This window comes from Rhineura floridana, chromosome 11, assembly GCF_030035675.1.
Source record: "Rhineura floridana isolate rRhiFlo1 chromosome 11, rRhiFlo1.hap2, whole genome shotgun sequence".
Classification (NCBI taxonomy): domain Eukaryota; kingdom Metazoa; phylum Chordata; class Lepidosauria; order Squamata; family Rhineuridae; genus Rhineura; species Rhineura floridana.
Genome location: NC_084490.1, coordinates 51,306,274 through 51,322,690, shown reverse-complemented (window position 1 = coordinate 51,322,690; position 16,417 = coordinate 51,306,274). Strand labels below are relative to the sequence as shown.

Sequence of the window (16,417 nt, the reverse complement as noted above, 5' to 3'; positions counted from 1 at the left end):
GTGGTGAGATTGGTGTACATTTCAATCATCCAATCCTGCCTGCATCCTGCCACAATTAGGCCAACATTCCTGTGCCATATCAGAAAGAACAACAGTCATCAGGGCTGTGGTACTGGCAGCGCTCGGAAAGCAAAAATGTCTGAACCACCTTGCAATTTATCTGAATAATGCAACTTTAGCAGAAAACATCTTGCAGTCTAAATGGCTGTGTGAAGTTTGATGCCAACCCCCAACAGTGTGGGATGTTCCCTGCCAAAAGCTGAAAGTGTCAGACAAAATGCAGAGTTCTGGAAGCAAAATCCAGCCCTTCAAATTGTCTGGGTATCTTGAATTAAGTGAATCTGAATTAGGCAGCACTGAAAGAGAAATTATTGAACCTGAGTAGAATACGAATAACGGTTTTTAACACTTCACATGCACTAGATCAGGAATCCTTTAAACACCTCTGTAAGGCAGGTCAGTATTGTAACCTCTTATTGCAGAACAGAGGGGGACACGGGCTGAGAGGTAGTGGCTTGCCTACAGTCACTGATTGAATTCAAGGCTGGGGTGAGATTTAAATTACTGACTCGTTTATTCGCCATGCATTTATTTTAGGTAGTGCTGGGCTGAAGTATTTGGCACAGTGATTTTTGTAAATGTGACAGTATCCCCCGAATATTGGATTAATCTTTGGGGCTGACTAATTTCAAGATTGCTGGTCTTACCTAGCTGAGGTTTTTTTCTTTAAAAAAAAAGTCTTGCTGTCGATTCAGTGTCCTGGGAAAAACCTTGCCACCCAGGATAGGCTGTCACAGGAATTATGCCACATCTTGACAGCATCATTCATGGGGACATGCGTAGGAGGGGGGAAAGATGGTTGCCCTGTCAGCCAATGGTGGCTTTGTTAAAAAAAGAAAAGAAAAACCTTTTACCACTTCACATATAAGCCAAGAAAAAAATTCTTTAAGGTGGCCCACTCCCTGAATGTTGCCAAATATCCTCTCCAAAATTTCATGGAGGTTAAATGGCCCTGCAAAAGAGGGGAGAGGTCCTATTCCATGTGCCAATGTGGAGGCTCACAAATAAGAAACGTTTACGTGCATTTTCCTATTTAATTCTGCTTTTGCTTAGGGGATAATGTGGGAGCTGTACAGAGCACTTAAGCATAATCTCCTAGTCCTTCGAAGTTGACATGTTTTCAATAGCTATAAAACTTGCTAGAAACATGGTTTTCATTTTTATTAATTTGGAGGATAAAAGAGAGAAAAAATTCAAGATTCTTAGAAGTTGACTTTTGCACCAGGTGCTAAATTCTGCTTGGCCTAGTGTCCATCCAGCTGCTAAATTCTTTTCTTGAACTAGTGTGATCACCAATATACAGAATACACCTGGTACCTACCTGCCCAGGCAACTGAGAAGAGTGGGTGTGTATGCAGAAACTCGTGTTGTGGAGTACAGCCTCACACATTATTCTCTCTTGTCTTCCTCATGCCAGGACCCCCGACACTTACAGTATTGTGTTGATATAAATGAATCCAACATCTACTACATAACCCAAGGGAAAAAGCAATACAGCACCCCAACAGAATATGGCTTTTGCATCAAGGTAAGAAGGGCTTACTTAATTGACATAAAGAGAAGTGTCTGGTGGTAATACAATGTAGTGCACTTTAAAATATCCATGGTTAAAGCAAGCAATTAGATGTCTTGGACAGAATCCAAAATCAAACCTTACAGGGCCTTTTAAGATGATAAAAGAAAAACACACGTACACTGATTTTAAATCGATACAACCAAATTACCCATACCCCACATTTTTATTCTAGGCTGTATGCCAGTGGTTTCCACAAATGTGTAATAATTGAGGCACACTTATTTTCTGAATTTAAAAAATTGTGGAGGCACATGCCACTCTTCCGCCTGACAAAGCTTACTTGAAAAAATAATAATACCCACTTTCCAGGAGCCCTCCCGTTGCTGCAGGAGTCATTCATCTGAGCATGCCTCCAAATTGGCAAGAGGCAAACCCGGAGCACTAAGTCATGCAGAGTTGTAACAGGCACTCCCTGTTTTAGACCATTTGTTGGATGTTTCTTTCAAAAAATTATTTACTTAGCAATCTGTAATACAGGGGTAGCCAATGTGGTGCCTTCCAGAGGGTGAATTGTCCTGCTGTGCCTCTGTATTGCATTTCGAGCCAAGGTTAATGTAGAGAAGGGGAGGACCCCCAAAGAGGCTGATCAGAATAAAGCAAAGCCCGAATACTACACTAGAATAGTAAATCGCGCAACCTCTATGCACAAGGACTTTGGAGCCTTTATTTATTTCATCTCTCAGCACACTCACCATTTTCTCATAGTACACTAGCTGCATTGCTTTCCTCTTTCTGGAAAGAACCTTGATTTGGTTGATGATTTTAAAAACAGCAGAGTTTGTAAGGGTACACAGAGTTCTGACATCTTTTTAAAAATGGAAGGGGTGGGGCAGTCATTCTGTGTGCACCCTCATTGGTCTTGTCTTCTTGCTTTGCAGCCGTGCAAGGCACGCAGTGGGGTTAAAGGTCTGAAGCTCTTCTGCAGTGAAGATGAGCAAAGTCGCACATGCTGGATGGCTGCCTTCCGCCTCTTTAAGGTTGGTACAGACCATTGATTTGAAATATGCCAGTGGAGGGTTTCTCTCAATGCAAAAAGCTGCTTTAAAGGAGTGGTTTTCATTAGGACCACTCCTGGAGAGGAAATGGTTAAACTCTTCCTCCTTGCCTGCTACAGTCCTGATATTTATTAGCCCACTCCCCAGAAATATCACTGAACACTAAAGTCAGGATCATTCAGACCATGGTATTCCCGATCCCTATGTATGGATGTGAAAGTTGGACAGTGAAAAAAGCGGATAAGAGAAAAATCAACTCTTTTGAAATGTGGTGTTGGAGGAGAGCTTTGTGCATACCATGGACTGTGAAGAAGACAAATAATTTGTTGTTATAACAAATAAAACCACAACTATCACTAGAAGCTAAAATGATGAAACTGAGGTTATCATACTTCAGACACATAATGAGAAGACAGGATTCACTGGAAAAGACAATAATGCTGGAAAAAACAAGGGAGTAGAAAAAGAGGAAGACCAAACAAGAGATGGATTGATTCCATAAAGGAAGCCGCAGACCTGAATTTACAAGATCTGAACAGGGTGGTTCATGACAGATGCTATTGGAGGTGGCTGATTCATAGGGTCGCCATAAGTCGTAATCGACTTGAAGGCACATAACAACTCCAGAAGTTGGCTCTTTGCATTTTTTAAAAAAAACACTTGAACATTAAATACAAAGACACATTTAATGTCACATCCAGTTTGACTCTTAATGGGGATTTGAACTTTGGCCATACTTACCTTCAAACTCAGTTCACTACACTGGTAGTATTCGAGCAATTTCTCAGGCTATCAGGGTTTCTCAAAAGTCTTTCAGGAGGTTCCCAATAAGAAGGCAAGACTTCCTGAAAAAACAGCTTGCCCACAGCTGCCATAGTTCACTGGCAGTGTGCAGCCACAGAGGAGGAGTAGGTACATTCAATTTGTATAGAGCAATAATGAGACCTGAAGGACTCCTGATGAGTGCTCCACTTGAACTCAGCATGCACCCTAGAACATGACCCAGAATCCTTTGCAACATTCAGGGTCTGATGTCTGGAATTCTTCCACATTGCCGCCCTGGGCTCCTGCTGGAAGGAAGGGCGGAATATAAATCCAATAATAAATAAATAATGTGTGGGAAGAGTTCCCTAAGATAGAAAAGTTTGAACATCACTGCATCACGTGGCCTGCAGAGTTTGGGCTATTGCCTCACGGGAAATGTAGTCTCCTGGTTCTAACCTTGCATGATTACTGTATTTTGTGTTTCTTCCTCCCCCACCCCAGAAATAAAGACTTAGAACTCAATCCTTTATAGATCTACTCAGACATAAGCTTCACTTTCAGTGTGCTGCATAGGAGTGTATAGGATTGTTGTCTCAGGGAGGTTTTTCAACTCTTTTTTTCCTCATAAATAATGCCAAATATACACAGTTGCACTCAGCTCTAGCAAATAGTAGATTAAGGTCATTGCCTGGAATATCTATCATGGTGGGCAGGTGCTGACAGGTTTGCCGCCCTCACAGACGCTGACAGCTATTATTTTTTTTCCACAGTATGGCATACAGCTCTACAGAAACTACCAGCAGTGTCAGGCACGGCAAAGGGAACCAGCCTGGATTGGGCCTGTACCACTGGTAAGCTCCCTGCTAGGACAATGATTTCCATTTCCAGAGATGTTCATTACCAGCGGGTGAAAAGGAGCATCATGTCTGTAGCAGAGGGATGGAGGCGTCTGTCTGTCAAGTTCGGTTTCTCTCCAATTCTCTTTTCTCCAGTCTTAAATTTAGTTCACCCCATTTCTGCATCAGTTTGCAAATTGTTTTTAAAAATCCATACAAAAAATTTGAACCATACACATTTCTCCTAATTTATTGTTGCAATTTATATATGCATTTTTGCAACCATTTCCCCCTAATATAAACCATTTCTATACATGCATTTTTGTATACATCCTTTCATTAGAGAACTACATTGCAAAAGTCAGAGAAGTCCAAATTTTGAAGAGCAGCTATGTTTTGGTTCACTCTACTGGTTTAGAAACTGTGCATTTCTCCCCCACCCCTACTGTAGAGTGCAGTTTGGAAATTCCTTCACTGCATTGTTTACAAGGGTGGCTTTTCCTGAATCCTGTCCTGAGTGAGCCCTGAAGAAACCTTTCTAGAGTGGTTCAGTTTAAATAGGAAAAGTTGTCAGTGGACAGTGCTGATAAGGAAAGCATCTCAGACATCAGCAATATATCTTCCTTCCAGTCCCCACAGCAGTTTTGTATCTGTTTATGAAATGTTTATAGGGAGGGGGTTAAATAAAAGTTGAACATATAAATGATGCTTTCTCTTTTTTTAAATTGACAATCTGTTTGAAGTGTGCAAAACTGGCAGTCAAGCCAGAATTCAACTTTCTGATGTGTATGTCTGTCATGCAAATCATGAAGCCAAACTTACATAGTGAATGCAGAACCTGCTGTGACCATTGTCTAAATGTTAAGCCTTTCTTTAATTGGAGGGTTAAATTCTTCTATTTCAGGTGTTGTTATTTTGGTTTTAACTGGATCTTATGTATGCATTCTCAACTCTGTCATTACCTCTTCCTAGAATATTAATCAAGATTTTATTAAATACATTTTTTAAAAACGTAATGGGAATTTGCATGCTGCTGTTTGGGACCAATCACTTATTATTATTGTAGAGATCTGCTGCTAACCCTTTCTTTAAAAAAAATCCCCCCATAGCGGAATGTATCCGATAACACCTTGGTGGCCATGGACTTCTCGGGTTGTACGGGCCGAGTGATTGAGAATCCCAACGAAGCACTGACAGTAGCTTTGGAGGAGGCTCAGGCGTGGAGGGTGAGTCTGATATTTGGCTCCTGCTTAGAGACTGCAGAGACCAAGGAGGTTGATTGGGGAATGGGATTCACCACGTTGGGTGTCTTTAGGCAACCAGGAAGTCGCTTACACTCAGCACTTGAAGCTCCACCATGTGGGGAGCCAGTCTGTGGTAGCTACTGTCCATGCAGCAAAGGTAAAAGTCACAGTAAGAACACTATACAGATAGTAAGGATGTGCGAAGTTGAGGTCCAGAGCAGGATTATGGATTGTCTGGGGCAAGTAGGTCTAGAACAACCTCCCCCAATCAGGTGTCCTCCAAATGTTTTAGACTACAAGTCCCATCATCCCTAACAATTGGCCATGCTGGCTAAGTCTGATTGAAGTTCTAGTCCTTAACATCTGGAGAGCACCAGCCTGGTCTAGAAAATAGCCTGGAGCCTGGTCTAGGAGTTGGTTAGGAGACATTCTTTTACCCACAAGTGCGGGTTTAAACCACCAGCCTCCATCTTTTCCCATACTGATGGTTGAAAGCAGGTCTCAACTCCAGGGGGTCGCAGGAAAGGTTGGCTGCCCTAAAGAAGCAGACACTGAAACACTATGTGGACATACAGCAAAGCAGCATGTTAAGGAGAAGGCTAAACTAGAACCTTTCTCCCAGGCATACTGGTTTTCTGTGCGCAGGGAACCATTTTTTTAAAAAATGGAGGCGTGTTCAGCCATGTGAACCCCTACCTGTCGTCTGAAGTGGTAGAGCCAAGACACAGGTTAACCACTGCAGGTGAGAACAAGAGACAGATGAATCCTGGCTTTATAGATAATGGGAAATCATAGTTCCAGCTTTCTTGACTCCTGTCTTGGCTGTCTCCTTAACTAGGCTATATTTCCCATTGATATTTGGAGACTTTGGGATTTTATGGCAATGGGAATTATTATGCTTTCATAGCAGGAAGGCTAAGCCAAACTTGTTTTGATGCACACATAGTAGGCTTCTGTTGGTATATTTTTTAATGGTACAGTTGTTGGCCCAAAACTGCATTTTTGCACGATTTGTAACATGATAAGGAAACTGAAAAGTTTTATTGTTTGGTTTTATGACTGTGTTCATTCTTTGGTGCTGTTGCTGTGACAACCTGTAGGAAGACAAATAAATGTGAAATAGTTTTATGGCACCTCAAACGCTAACAAATTTATTATGTTATCAAGCTTTTGTTGATCAGAATCAACTTTGTCAGATGCATCTGATGAAACCCACAAACCCACAAAAATCTTATGCCACAATAAAACTTTTTCAATAAATCATGTATACCTTGAAGCAAGTCCCACCAAGCTCATTGGGACTTACTCTCTGGTAAGTGAGTTTAAGATTGTAGCCTCAGTCTTTCAGGTGCCAATGCCACAATACTCTGTGCTGCAGCACACTGACACCACTACCCCTCCAAATTTAGTATCGGACATAAATAAACATATTACTAAATTTTATGGCAGTTCTATATGAAGCAGAAATATTTGAAACAACCACCAATGTTTTTCCCCATCCTTCAGAAGAGGACAACTCACCGATACAGCCTGCCCACCCCGTTCCAGAGTTCATCATTCAGTGCTGGTGAGTACCTTGGAACATAGGAAGCTACCTTAGTCAGGCCATTGGTCCATCTAGCTCAGTATTATTTACACTGGCTGGCAGAAGCTCCAGGATTTCAGACAGGAGGCATTTGCTACCCTATCCAGAGATGCCAGGCATTGAACCTCAGACCTTCTGCATGCAAAGCAGATGCTCTACCACTGTGCTATGGCCCTTTCCCCTGTCACAGATAAATGGTGTAAAATGCAACCACCTATTTCTTGATTTGAAAACACAGCATAAGATCCAGTGAGCCGTTGATGGTAGCAAGTTGGGGAGGAGTGGGAGGTTGTTCTATGACAATTACCCTCCTTAGCATTGTCTATAAAGGAACCCAGCTCTGTGGGGTTTATTTGAAGCCAGAGCACAGCTGGCATGTGGCTATGCCACCATCTATGAATGCCATTGCAGAACCTTGGAACATGAACAGAAGCAAGCTGAATGAGAGCACCTCTGTGCATGTACAGATTGTGTGGTTTCATTTGAGCCATAACATAGCCATGGAGCCTGATTCCAGTTGCAAGACCCAGTTCTGGCACATCTGATGTAATCATAGGGGTGCCAGAGTGCCTTTGAAGATGTACATGCTGCCTTTTCCTATCTGCTAGTGCCAAATAATCCTAGTTGAGGGGATGGATTTTCCAGGCATCTTGAACCCCAGCAATCCTCACTATAGAAATTAATGGTTGTAATTGCAACAGTACCTTCTAAGCACTTCAATCAGATTTAGTTTCTTGAAGAAAACTCTTCCCATTTTTTTCCTCCAGCCATCCACAGAACCCAGCCATGGTTCCACGGACACATTTCTAGAGAAGACACCCAGCGCCTTATAATTCAGCAGGGACTGGTGGATGGGTATGCTGCTTGCTATGTCTTTCCAATGCGCAACACTTGGGCAGCCCAACCCTATGCATACATACTTGCAAGCAGTGCCATCCTGTTTCTTTTTGGGTAGTCCTAAAACCATTCTACCTCTTTCCAGTGAGTGTAAAACCATCCAGGGATTCAACACAGAACAGGGTTTTGCCAGTGCTGCAAAAAATCATTTAGCCTAGGCCAGAGCTGGAAGAGGCGGGCAGTTTCAAAGATAGCATCCTCTTCCCCAAACAACTGGAGCCAGTCCCAGCAAAGGCTCTGCTAGACTTAGACTTTAGGGGGGGAAGAAGCTATCTATCCAAGTGCCTGCTTGCCTGCCTGCATACCTCTGCAGTGCCTGCCTGCTGTCTTTCTCGACTCTGGCCTGGGCAAGGCTAGAAGATGGAAAAAAGCCCTATATCCAATATCCAGCTGGATATCCATCAGTTGGTTGTCCCCATGCCACCAAACTTTAGTTGGGAGAAGGACATAGTCATGTTGAGTGCTCTTATTGCCGTGCCCCTCCAGTGAGGAATTGCATACAATTACCCACTGAGAATATCTAGACAATTTTTGAATATGTCATGTCGGCTATTAATCACCATTCTTTAATGGATTTGACTTCATTTATAGTAACTGTTATTACATGGTAATGATTGATAATTGACTGTAATTATTTTCAAAGTGTGAATGTACTCATTCAGGCTTATTAGCAAATAGTTTACATCAGGAGTGGGGAACCTGTAGCTCTCCTGGTCTTGTTAACTCCAACCCCCATCAGTTCCAGCCAAAATGGCCAGTAGCCAGGGATGATGAGAGGTGCAGCCCAACAACCTCTGGAGGGCCACAGGTTTTCCACAGTTTTACATGGTTATAAAGATGGTGAATGAGCCACAGGCTAATTTGAGTCTGACTTAATTTTAAGCGAAACCATCTAACTTCCTATACACACACTTTGAGCACTGAGTAAGTCTTACTATGTTTACTGCCAGGTGCAGACGATTGCAGCCTTAGAGACTAGAAGGACATCTGCCCAGAGACAGAGCCATTCACCCACCATCATACCCATCCCTTTCAACCCATTCCAGATCAACCCATGCAATCCAGATCATCATATACTCAGCAAGATATATCTTGACTCATGCAAGCAAGCCAAGGGGAAAGGAGGGGAAAACAATGTGTGTGCACACAGGGTCACAAGACCATCCAGCCTAGGGTGAAATTCTTTTCACACTTGAAATAAGCTGATCAGTTAAACCCTAAGTGGGAACAAAATCCAACAAGTGAAATTTTAATGTATGCAATGCCATGCCATCCAACCTCAAGAGATCCTTGGGAATTAAAAACCTTTCCTAAACCCAGAGAGCCATAACTAACAAACCTGAATAACATAACTAAAACCATAGAAGGTAGTCTATTATGTTAGGAATGTCCAAAATTCTGCTACCTAGAAAGATGAAGTTTAATGTATCCTACAAAGACACATTATTTGCAGTTGTTGCATTGAAAACTTTAATTGCCGGGAGGCAAAGGAGGGACTGGAACTTAGTGCAGGTGGTGATAGTCATGAGTATTGGGTCAGGGAGAGGCATTGGGCAGTGAAGATGTTAGTGAAGTAGGGCTGTGGGTTGGGCTTGGCTCATGTACTGTGCTGTGCTGTGCCTCTGCTGTTCCCCCTTGTGGGCAGAGGAAGTGGTGCAATATGTCTGTGACACCTTTCCTGTGTCTTGTCAATTGCAGGGTCTTCCTGGTGCGGGAGAGCCAGCGGAACCCCAAAGGCTTTGTCTTGTCACTCTGTCACCTGCAGAAGGTGAAGCACTACCTTATACTTCCGGTAAGTGCTCATGAAAAGAATGTATGAAGCTGTTCTGTAAAAGCTGTATTCAGACAATCAAATCCTGGTTTAATAAACTAAGATACTCGTGAACGCCATGCACCTACATGCAGCCCCTTTGCGCAAGCAGGGAAGCAAACCAGAGAGCTGCAAAAGCAATAGAGTCTTGTGACACCCTAAAGACCAACAAATTATTCTGACAAAGGGTTGTAGTCAACTAAGTCTTTCTCAGAGTAGACCAACTGAAATTAATAATGAACCTAACTCAGTCGTGTCTATTAACTTCAGCAGGTCTACTCTGAATAGGATTAGCATTGCATACCATCCATAAGCTTTTGTGGATTGTATAACTTCATCAGATGCATGAAGTGTTATTTTAAGTTACCGGGTATACAGACACATGGTGGGCGGTATTTTTAAAAAGTGAGGTCAGAGGGAAAAGAAATGCAGAAAAGTACAGACAGTGGTAATTAACAGTGGTAACTCACAGAACAGCTCTTGACGATACAGATGTCCTGGCACTAGTTATCCATAGTTAACCAATTATTCATAGCTTCCAATTATGTGGAAACTGGGAATTATGGTTAATTCTTTCCAGACTGGCCAGGATTGAGAAACTAACTTTAAATTGTGGCTTCTGGCTTGTTTGGAAACCATTGGCCATAGTTCTCCGTTCATGCATAACAGGAAACAGTGGTTAACTGCTGCTGCTTGGTTTGTTTCCCGCCTCGTGCAAAGTGAGGGGTGACGCCAGAAGCAAAGGGGCTGCTTGTTAGTACATGAAGCTCATGTATATCCTGGCTTCTTTGATCATCCAGACTGGCCACTGAGGCAGACACTTTGGTCCACCAACCTCAGTGCAGTCTGTTTGACTGACAGCAGCTACCCAAGTTTTCAGGCAGAGGGGTTTTCTTTGTTTTGCTGCCTAAGACCCTTTTGTGAGGAGAGGCTAAAGATCAAGTCTTGAACCTTCTGCATGCAAAGCATTGCCTCTACCACTGAGTTAACAATCCCCCCTTCCCTCCCTCCTCTGATTTCCATTAATAGCTTCCCAAGGCACCTTGCACCCACTTAACTGGTGGGCAAGGGGAGGTGGGGAGAAAGCTTCCATCTAATAGCATCCCAGCACCTCTTGAAGGGAGGTACATTGGGTATGATAGGAGTTACAAAGAGGACTATAATTTAATCAGGCCTTCGTTCCTGGAATCTCTTTTGTATACCAGAGTTGAACCTTTGTGAGCACATAAAGAATGAATAGGATGCTGCTATTAATGAATAGGGCAATGGGTGTGTGAGTGGGGCACAGCCCTGTTCTGTAGCATGATAACTACTTTTGTGTGTTCTAAAAATTGAGCCCAGGCTGAACTTCAATCTTGCTGTGTTCTGTTCTGTCCCTTCCTCCATATCAATGGCTTATCTTTTGTGAGTTTCAGAGCGAGGAAGAAGGGCACCTCTACTACACCATGGATGACGGGCAGACTCGCTTTGCTGACCTGATCCAGCTGGTGGAATTTCACCAAATCAACCGTGGCATCCTGCCTTGCAAGCTGAAGCACTACTGCACAAGTGTTGCCTTATGATAAGCTGTCTTCCCAAAGGGCCTTTTCCCATACCCCATCCTCCAGATTGGCCATGGCCAGCAAAAGGGAGGGGATATGACGAGCAGGTCTTCTTGAACTCTGCACACCGGGATCGACTCCGAACTTTTAATTGCTCCTTGACCCCACCTTCAGCCACTGCAAGTGACCTAGTTCAAGCCCTCCCATTCCACCACCCATCGGGAAGTCTTGAATTTTTTTTTAGAAACTTGGGGATGGATTTGAAGTCACTGTGATAAGTGCTATCATACAAACTGCATAAGGGGACACCATAACCCAGCAAAAGGGAAACAGCATCCATTTGCCCACCGAGTGTCCCTCTCCACTTCAGGGCTTTGTGCTTGCTCTGATCCAGAGCTTGCTTTGCCACCGCATGTAAGAGATTTTGCTGCTGCTTCAGTCGCTATATGCTCCCAGCTTCCTAATGTGATTTTAAAGTTCTCATTTTCTGAGAGTTGTCTTGCAGGTTTGTCATGCTTTTTGTATTCTTTCAAAAACCTGTTTGACCAGAGGCAACAGCAGGATAAAAGAAATATTGGATGTACACACCATGGGAAGCAATTCCTCTTGCGCACTACTTTCAGCTCTTATTTTTTTAAAAAATTGCTTGTCTCCAGCTCAAGATTCTCTGGGTTCTCTCACCTTTGTTAGGTAAGGAAGGAAAGACTTAATTGCTCAATATCTCTCTCTCTCTCTCTCTCTCTCTCTCTCTCTCTGGTGCCTAGCATCACCATTTATTTAAATTAGCAGTCCCCTCTTTGTTGCTGAGCCCATAGGCAGCAGTCTGGTGGAGAGTCCTGAGGGAATCCAGCACCAGGAGGGAACAATTGGAGATGATTTAAAAAAAAAAAAGGCCAAGCCAGCTGTTACCCAGGTAAAGGCCAAGCCTGTCTTGGAAACTTTTCTAGCTCTACCAGATTAGGAGAGGCATATGAGATGGGGGGAGGGGGTTGGAGTCATCCTGGAGGATATCATTTCCAAAGGAACTCTTCAATCTGCAGTCCCTAGTGGCTTTTCACAATGAAAAGCAGCAGAACAGAAAGTGTCTTGGTTCTAACCCAGCAGCACCCTCTGCCGCCCCCCATACACTGTGGTATTCCTTTTAGCTCTCTCTTCAGACACTGCATCATACAAACATTTAAACCCAAAGGTTCTCTCTCCCCCACACCTACCCCATTCTTACTGCATATTTGGTACAATATGGCCTATACCACTGTGCTATAATTCCCAGCTCTCATCTTCTCATCTGTTGGGTTTTATTGTGAGGTGGCTAGGGTTATTGCATCTAAGCATCACAGACAAGGAATGGAGTTAGGGAGAATTGGTTTTCTCTCCTTGCATGGGTTAAAAATACCCTGGGGTTGGGAGGAGGGGAAGCAAGAAGGCTCTGTCGCTAACTTGTAAGAATCTATGAGGCCAGTATCTACTGTGATGAGTTGTGTATATATAAGTGATGATAATAAATCTTATTTTTTTCATACCTTTGCTTTGATTTTGTACACAAATCACTTGTGAGAAAAGCACAAGCTAAGAGCAACCATTTAAATGGATAGCAGCAATCAACCTGTAAAGAATCAACAGATTATTTTATCTCTTTATTTATCTAAGACGCAAAACTTCTTACTCAAATAAAAGTTTATGTTTGATAACTCTCTTTGTTTCCCTATCCTTAACAGCTGTTGTGGCAGGAATAAGTGTCAAGTCAACAGCAGGCTTCCCTTGTTGCCATTACTGTTGTACCAGTTTGGCCTTTGACCTCTCAGTGCTACTCTTTGGGTCTTTCCAGATGCCCTGAATCACCCAGATACTATCACCTGAAAAAGATTGCATCAGAAAGGAATATCTCGGTTAACTTCCCCCAGCCAGCTTCATGGCATTGGTTAGGCTTGGCATTTTGGTATGGTGATCCTAAAAGCAAAGCATGCTGGGGGATGCTTCTTGCAAGGGACTCAGAAATGTCATTTTCCTTTTCCCATGCGCTATGCCAAGTCTCATGGTTTTGTTTATGCATCACAAGTTGCTGGGCATGGAAGGGATTAGGTGGGATTTGTCATGCAAATCTATTTGGGATTTGGCAATGGCAAAGAAATTAAGGCCTTGGGTATTGGCCAATTAGGTCTCAAGCTGGCCTTTTTTAAGATCCTTTAAGAGGGACCCTCTGGGGAAGATGTGAGGGCAAAGCTCAGAGCTGCCAGAAGCCTATGACCTTCTCAAAAGGATTCCTAGCAGCCACTGCCTAGTCTCTTGAGGCCACATTTCCCTCCTTGACACAGGCTCCCATGGTTCCCAAAACTACTGATAACAGGATGCTCAGCCAGTATTGGCTGTGAAACTAGCACAGGACAAGCAGAAGAGATTCAGAGGTGAGCTTCTTTAAATTGTATTTTGTGAAATGTTAAAAATAGATTATTGTATATAATATAGATAATTAAATCATAAGAAACCAATTTTCACCGCCTAAAGGTAAAGGTGTCCCTGCACTTGTAGTGCGAGTCGTTTCCGACACTTAGGGTGACGTCTTGCAACATTTACCAGGCAGACTGTATATATGGGGTGGGATTGCCAGTTCCGTTCCCGGCCTTTCTTTACCCCCCCAGCATATGCTGTACCAACCACGGATGGATGGAAGGCTGAGTGGACCTCGACCCCTTTTACCAGAGATTCGACTTCCTCCTTCCGTTGGAATCGAACTCCAGCCGTGAGCAGAGCTTCGGCTGCTTTACAGCCACTTACCATTCTGCGCCATGGAGAATCAAGTAGTTTGCTTTTCCAATTTCTTTCTTGCTGGAATCTCATTTAAATCCCCAGCATTTAGTACAGATTATTCTGTCCACTGCCCACTTTTATCAGAAGACATAATAAAAGGATATGTTGCTTTTGCCCCATTGGCGCCATGGATCAAACAAGTTTTGCAGGTTTTTTGAAATGATACAAAAACTTGCCATACCTGTTTGCCAGAGTTGAAAGTGAGATAAGGGTACACACCACTAACTGTGATTACTCTTTCAAAGTCTCTTTGGTTCTCTCGTCTGTCTCAGTCTTACATTCTGTATAAGCCAGGCAAGTTCTTCTACCATGGTGGAATGATGGTTTGTGACAAACATTGTAGGCTTGTGGAGGCTAAGTCTTCCTTCCCTGACAACTGCATATATTCCCTGATTGGGGCTGATGGGAGTTATAGTCCAAAATATCTGGAGGGCACTGGGTTGGCAAAGGGTGCTGTAGCAGATCACGAGCTACACTGGAACACCATTTTAGACTTCATAGAACTTCATGGGGAGAATTATAGTAAGGGTGAGATTCTGCAAGATTCAAATACCTGTCTTGGATACTTCCACGGTTTCACTGCAACAGCATAAAACATTGCATTTTAAGAGCATCTGTTGTGTGTGCTATTTGTGTTTGATTACAGCATTATCTATTCAGGTCAGTCACCTTTTGGCTCGGGAAGAACAATGTGAATTGTAACATGCAACAGAATACCTCTCCCAAGATGGCGGGGGCGGGGTCTTGGGCAAAGAATCCACAGTGAGCTCCCTTAAGCTGGAAGAGATGGGATTTGAACAATGTGAATTCTCTCATACCACTTCTGATCCTAAGAGCCCAGTGCAAAATGAGCTTGGTGGTGCTGTTGGGGTAGAGGGCCTTCTGCTAGTCTTGGCCTAATGTTGTCTAGGCCTGTATGAGTATATGCAGTACATGCCTGCCTGTTTGTTTTTATATTATCTCTTAGCCACACTTCACCATAAGGTCCCAGGGTAGATAACAGCAAAACAAAGATACAATTTGAAATTAAATTCACTAATAAGCAAAAAAAAAAACCTTGGGTTTAAAAACGTACCTATAGCCTATATATCTATCAAACTTAAAAAAGCAGGGAAATTGAGCAGCTATAGTGAATGCACCAGGAGAGTAGGAGACCTGCCCTCCCTGAGATAGTGTGTTATGTGCCTTCAAGTTGATTATGACAATATGGCATACTGGCCTACAAATTTGTAAAAATGCATACACAATTTGGGTTGGTCTTTCACAGTCCAATCCATTTCCTGTGTGAAAAAAAATGGAAATGGACTGCCTTCAGGTCAATTCCGACTTATGGCGACCCTATGAATAGGGTTTTCATAGTAAGCGGTATTCAGAGGGGGTTTACCATTGCCTTTCTCTGAGGCTGGGAGGCAGTGACTGGCCCAAAGTCACCAAGTGAGCTTCATGGCTGTGTGGGCGTTCAAACCCAGGTCTCCCAGGTCGTAGTCCAGCACCTTAACCACTACACAACACTGTGTAGCTTGGAAGAATTTGGTAACATGTGCCACTGAGCATATGGTGAGTGGTGGCAACACCTGCCATCTCGAAAGATTTTTTTATGTTTGGTGATGTTCTTACTTTGCTTCTTTCCTGTGTTACTACTGTTTCTACAGAGAATTAAACCCCAAAAATATATTTCTCTCATTATTCATCCTAGAAATCTGTCAAATTTATTTTTATTAATTTCAAAGCTTTTTTATTGGTCAATGTCATATACAGCCTTTTGTGTTTCAAACTGGAGATTATGTTCTATTTCTGTTTTGGTTGCATTAGCAGTTGAATCTGAAACTGCAGTTTGATATAAAATCAGACTGATTACAATATGTTGCTACTTAAGCAATGACTCTAGCTGCTGAAAAAAACAAACTTGGCCTGCCTAAGATGCATGTTTTCAGCCTGCTATGCTTATACCACTCTACTTGAGGAAAGGTGGACATAGTCAATTGAAAACATAGAGTACACCTAGAAAATTTCTAGAATTTATTTCACCTCCCACTGTTTTATCTTGTGCAAAACTGAGACACTCCTCATGTCCATTGGAAACTATTCTGCAGAATAGTCAGTGCCATTATTCCACAATTATTTTTGCAGGGGTTTTTTAGTGTTACAAAGTGTTGCTGTACTTCACATATTCACAGAAACAGAAGCAAAAGAAAATGATTTACTATAGGAAACTTCACTAAAATTGCAAAGTAAATCAAACTTATTCAAAGTGACTATCTGAACTATATCAATATTGTTGCTTCCTCCCTGCTAAAACAAGA

General features: G+C 42.7%; 1 protein-coding gene across 7 annotated transcripts in view; it reads left to right on the top strand.

Annotated features, from left to right (window-relative positions):
* Positions 1-13,000, top strand: part of GRB7 (growth factor receptor bound protein 7) — a 92,443-nt gene extending 79,443 nt beyond the window's left edge. For all 7 annotated transcript variants that reach the window (XM_061588065.1, XM_061588066.1, XM_061588064.1 and 4 more), the window contains 8 exons: positions 1,478-1,588; positions 2,515-2,613; positions 4,167-4,247; positions 5,342-5,458; positions 6,983-7,043; positions 7,829-7,916; positions 9,657-9,750; positions 11,184-13,000. In XM_061588065.1, coding sequence (XP_061444049.1) covers positions 1,478-1,588; positions 2,515-2,613; positions 4,167-4,247; positions 5,342-5,458; positions 6,983-7,043; positions 7,829-7,916; positions 9,657-9,750; positions 11,184-11,330 — 798 coding nt within the window. In that variant the 3' untranslated portion in view covers positions 11,331-13,000. The remainder of the gene's footprint in view (positions 1-1,477; positions 1,589-2,514; positions 2,614-4,166; positions 4,248-5,341; positions 5,459-6,982; positions 7,044-7,828; positions 7,917-9,656; positions 9,751-11,183) is intronic.
* Positions 13,001-16,417: the final 3,417 nt, after the last annotated feature.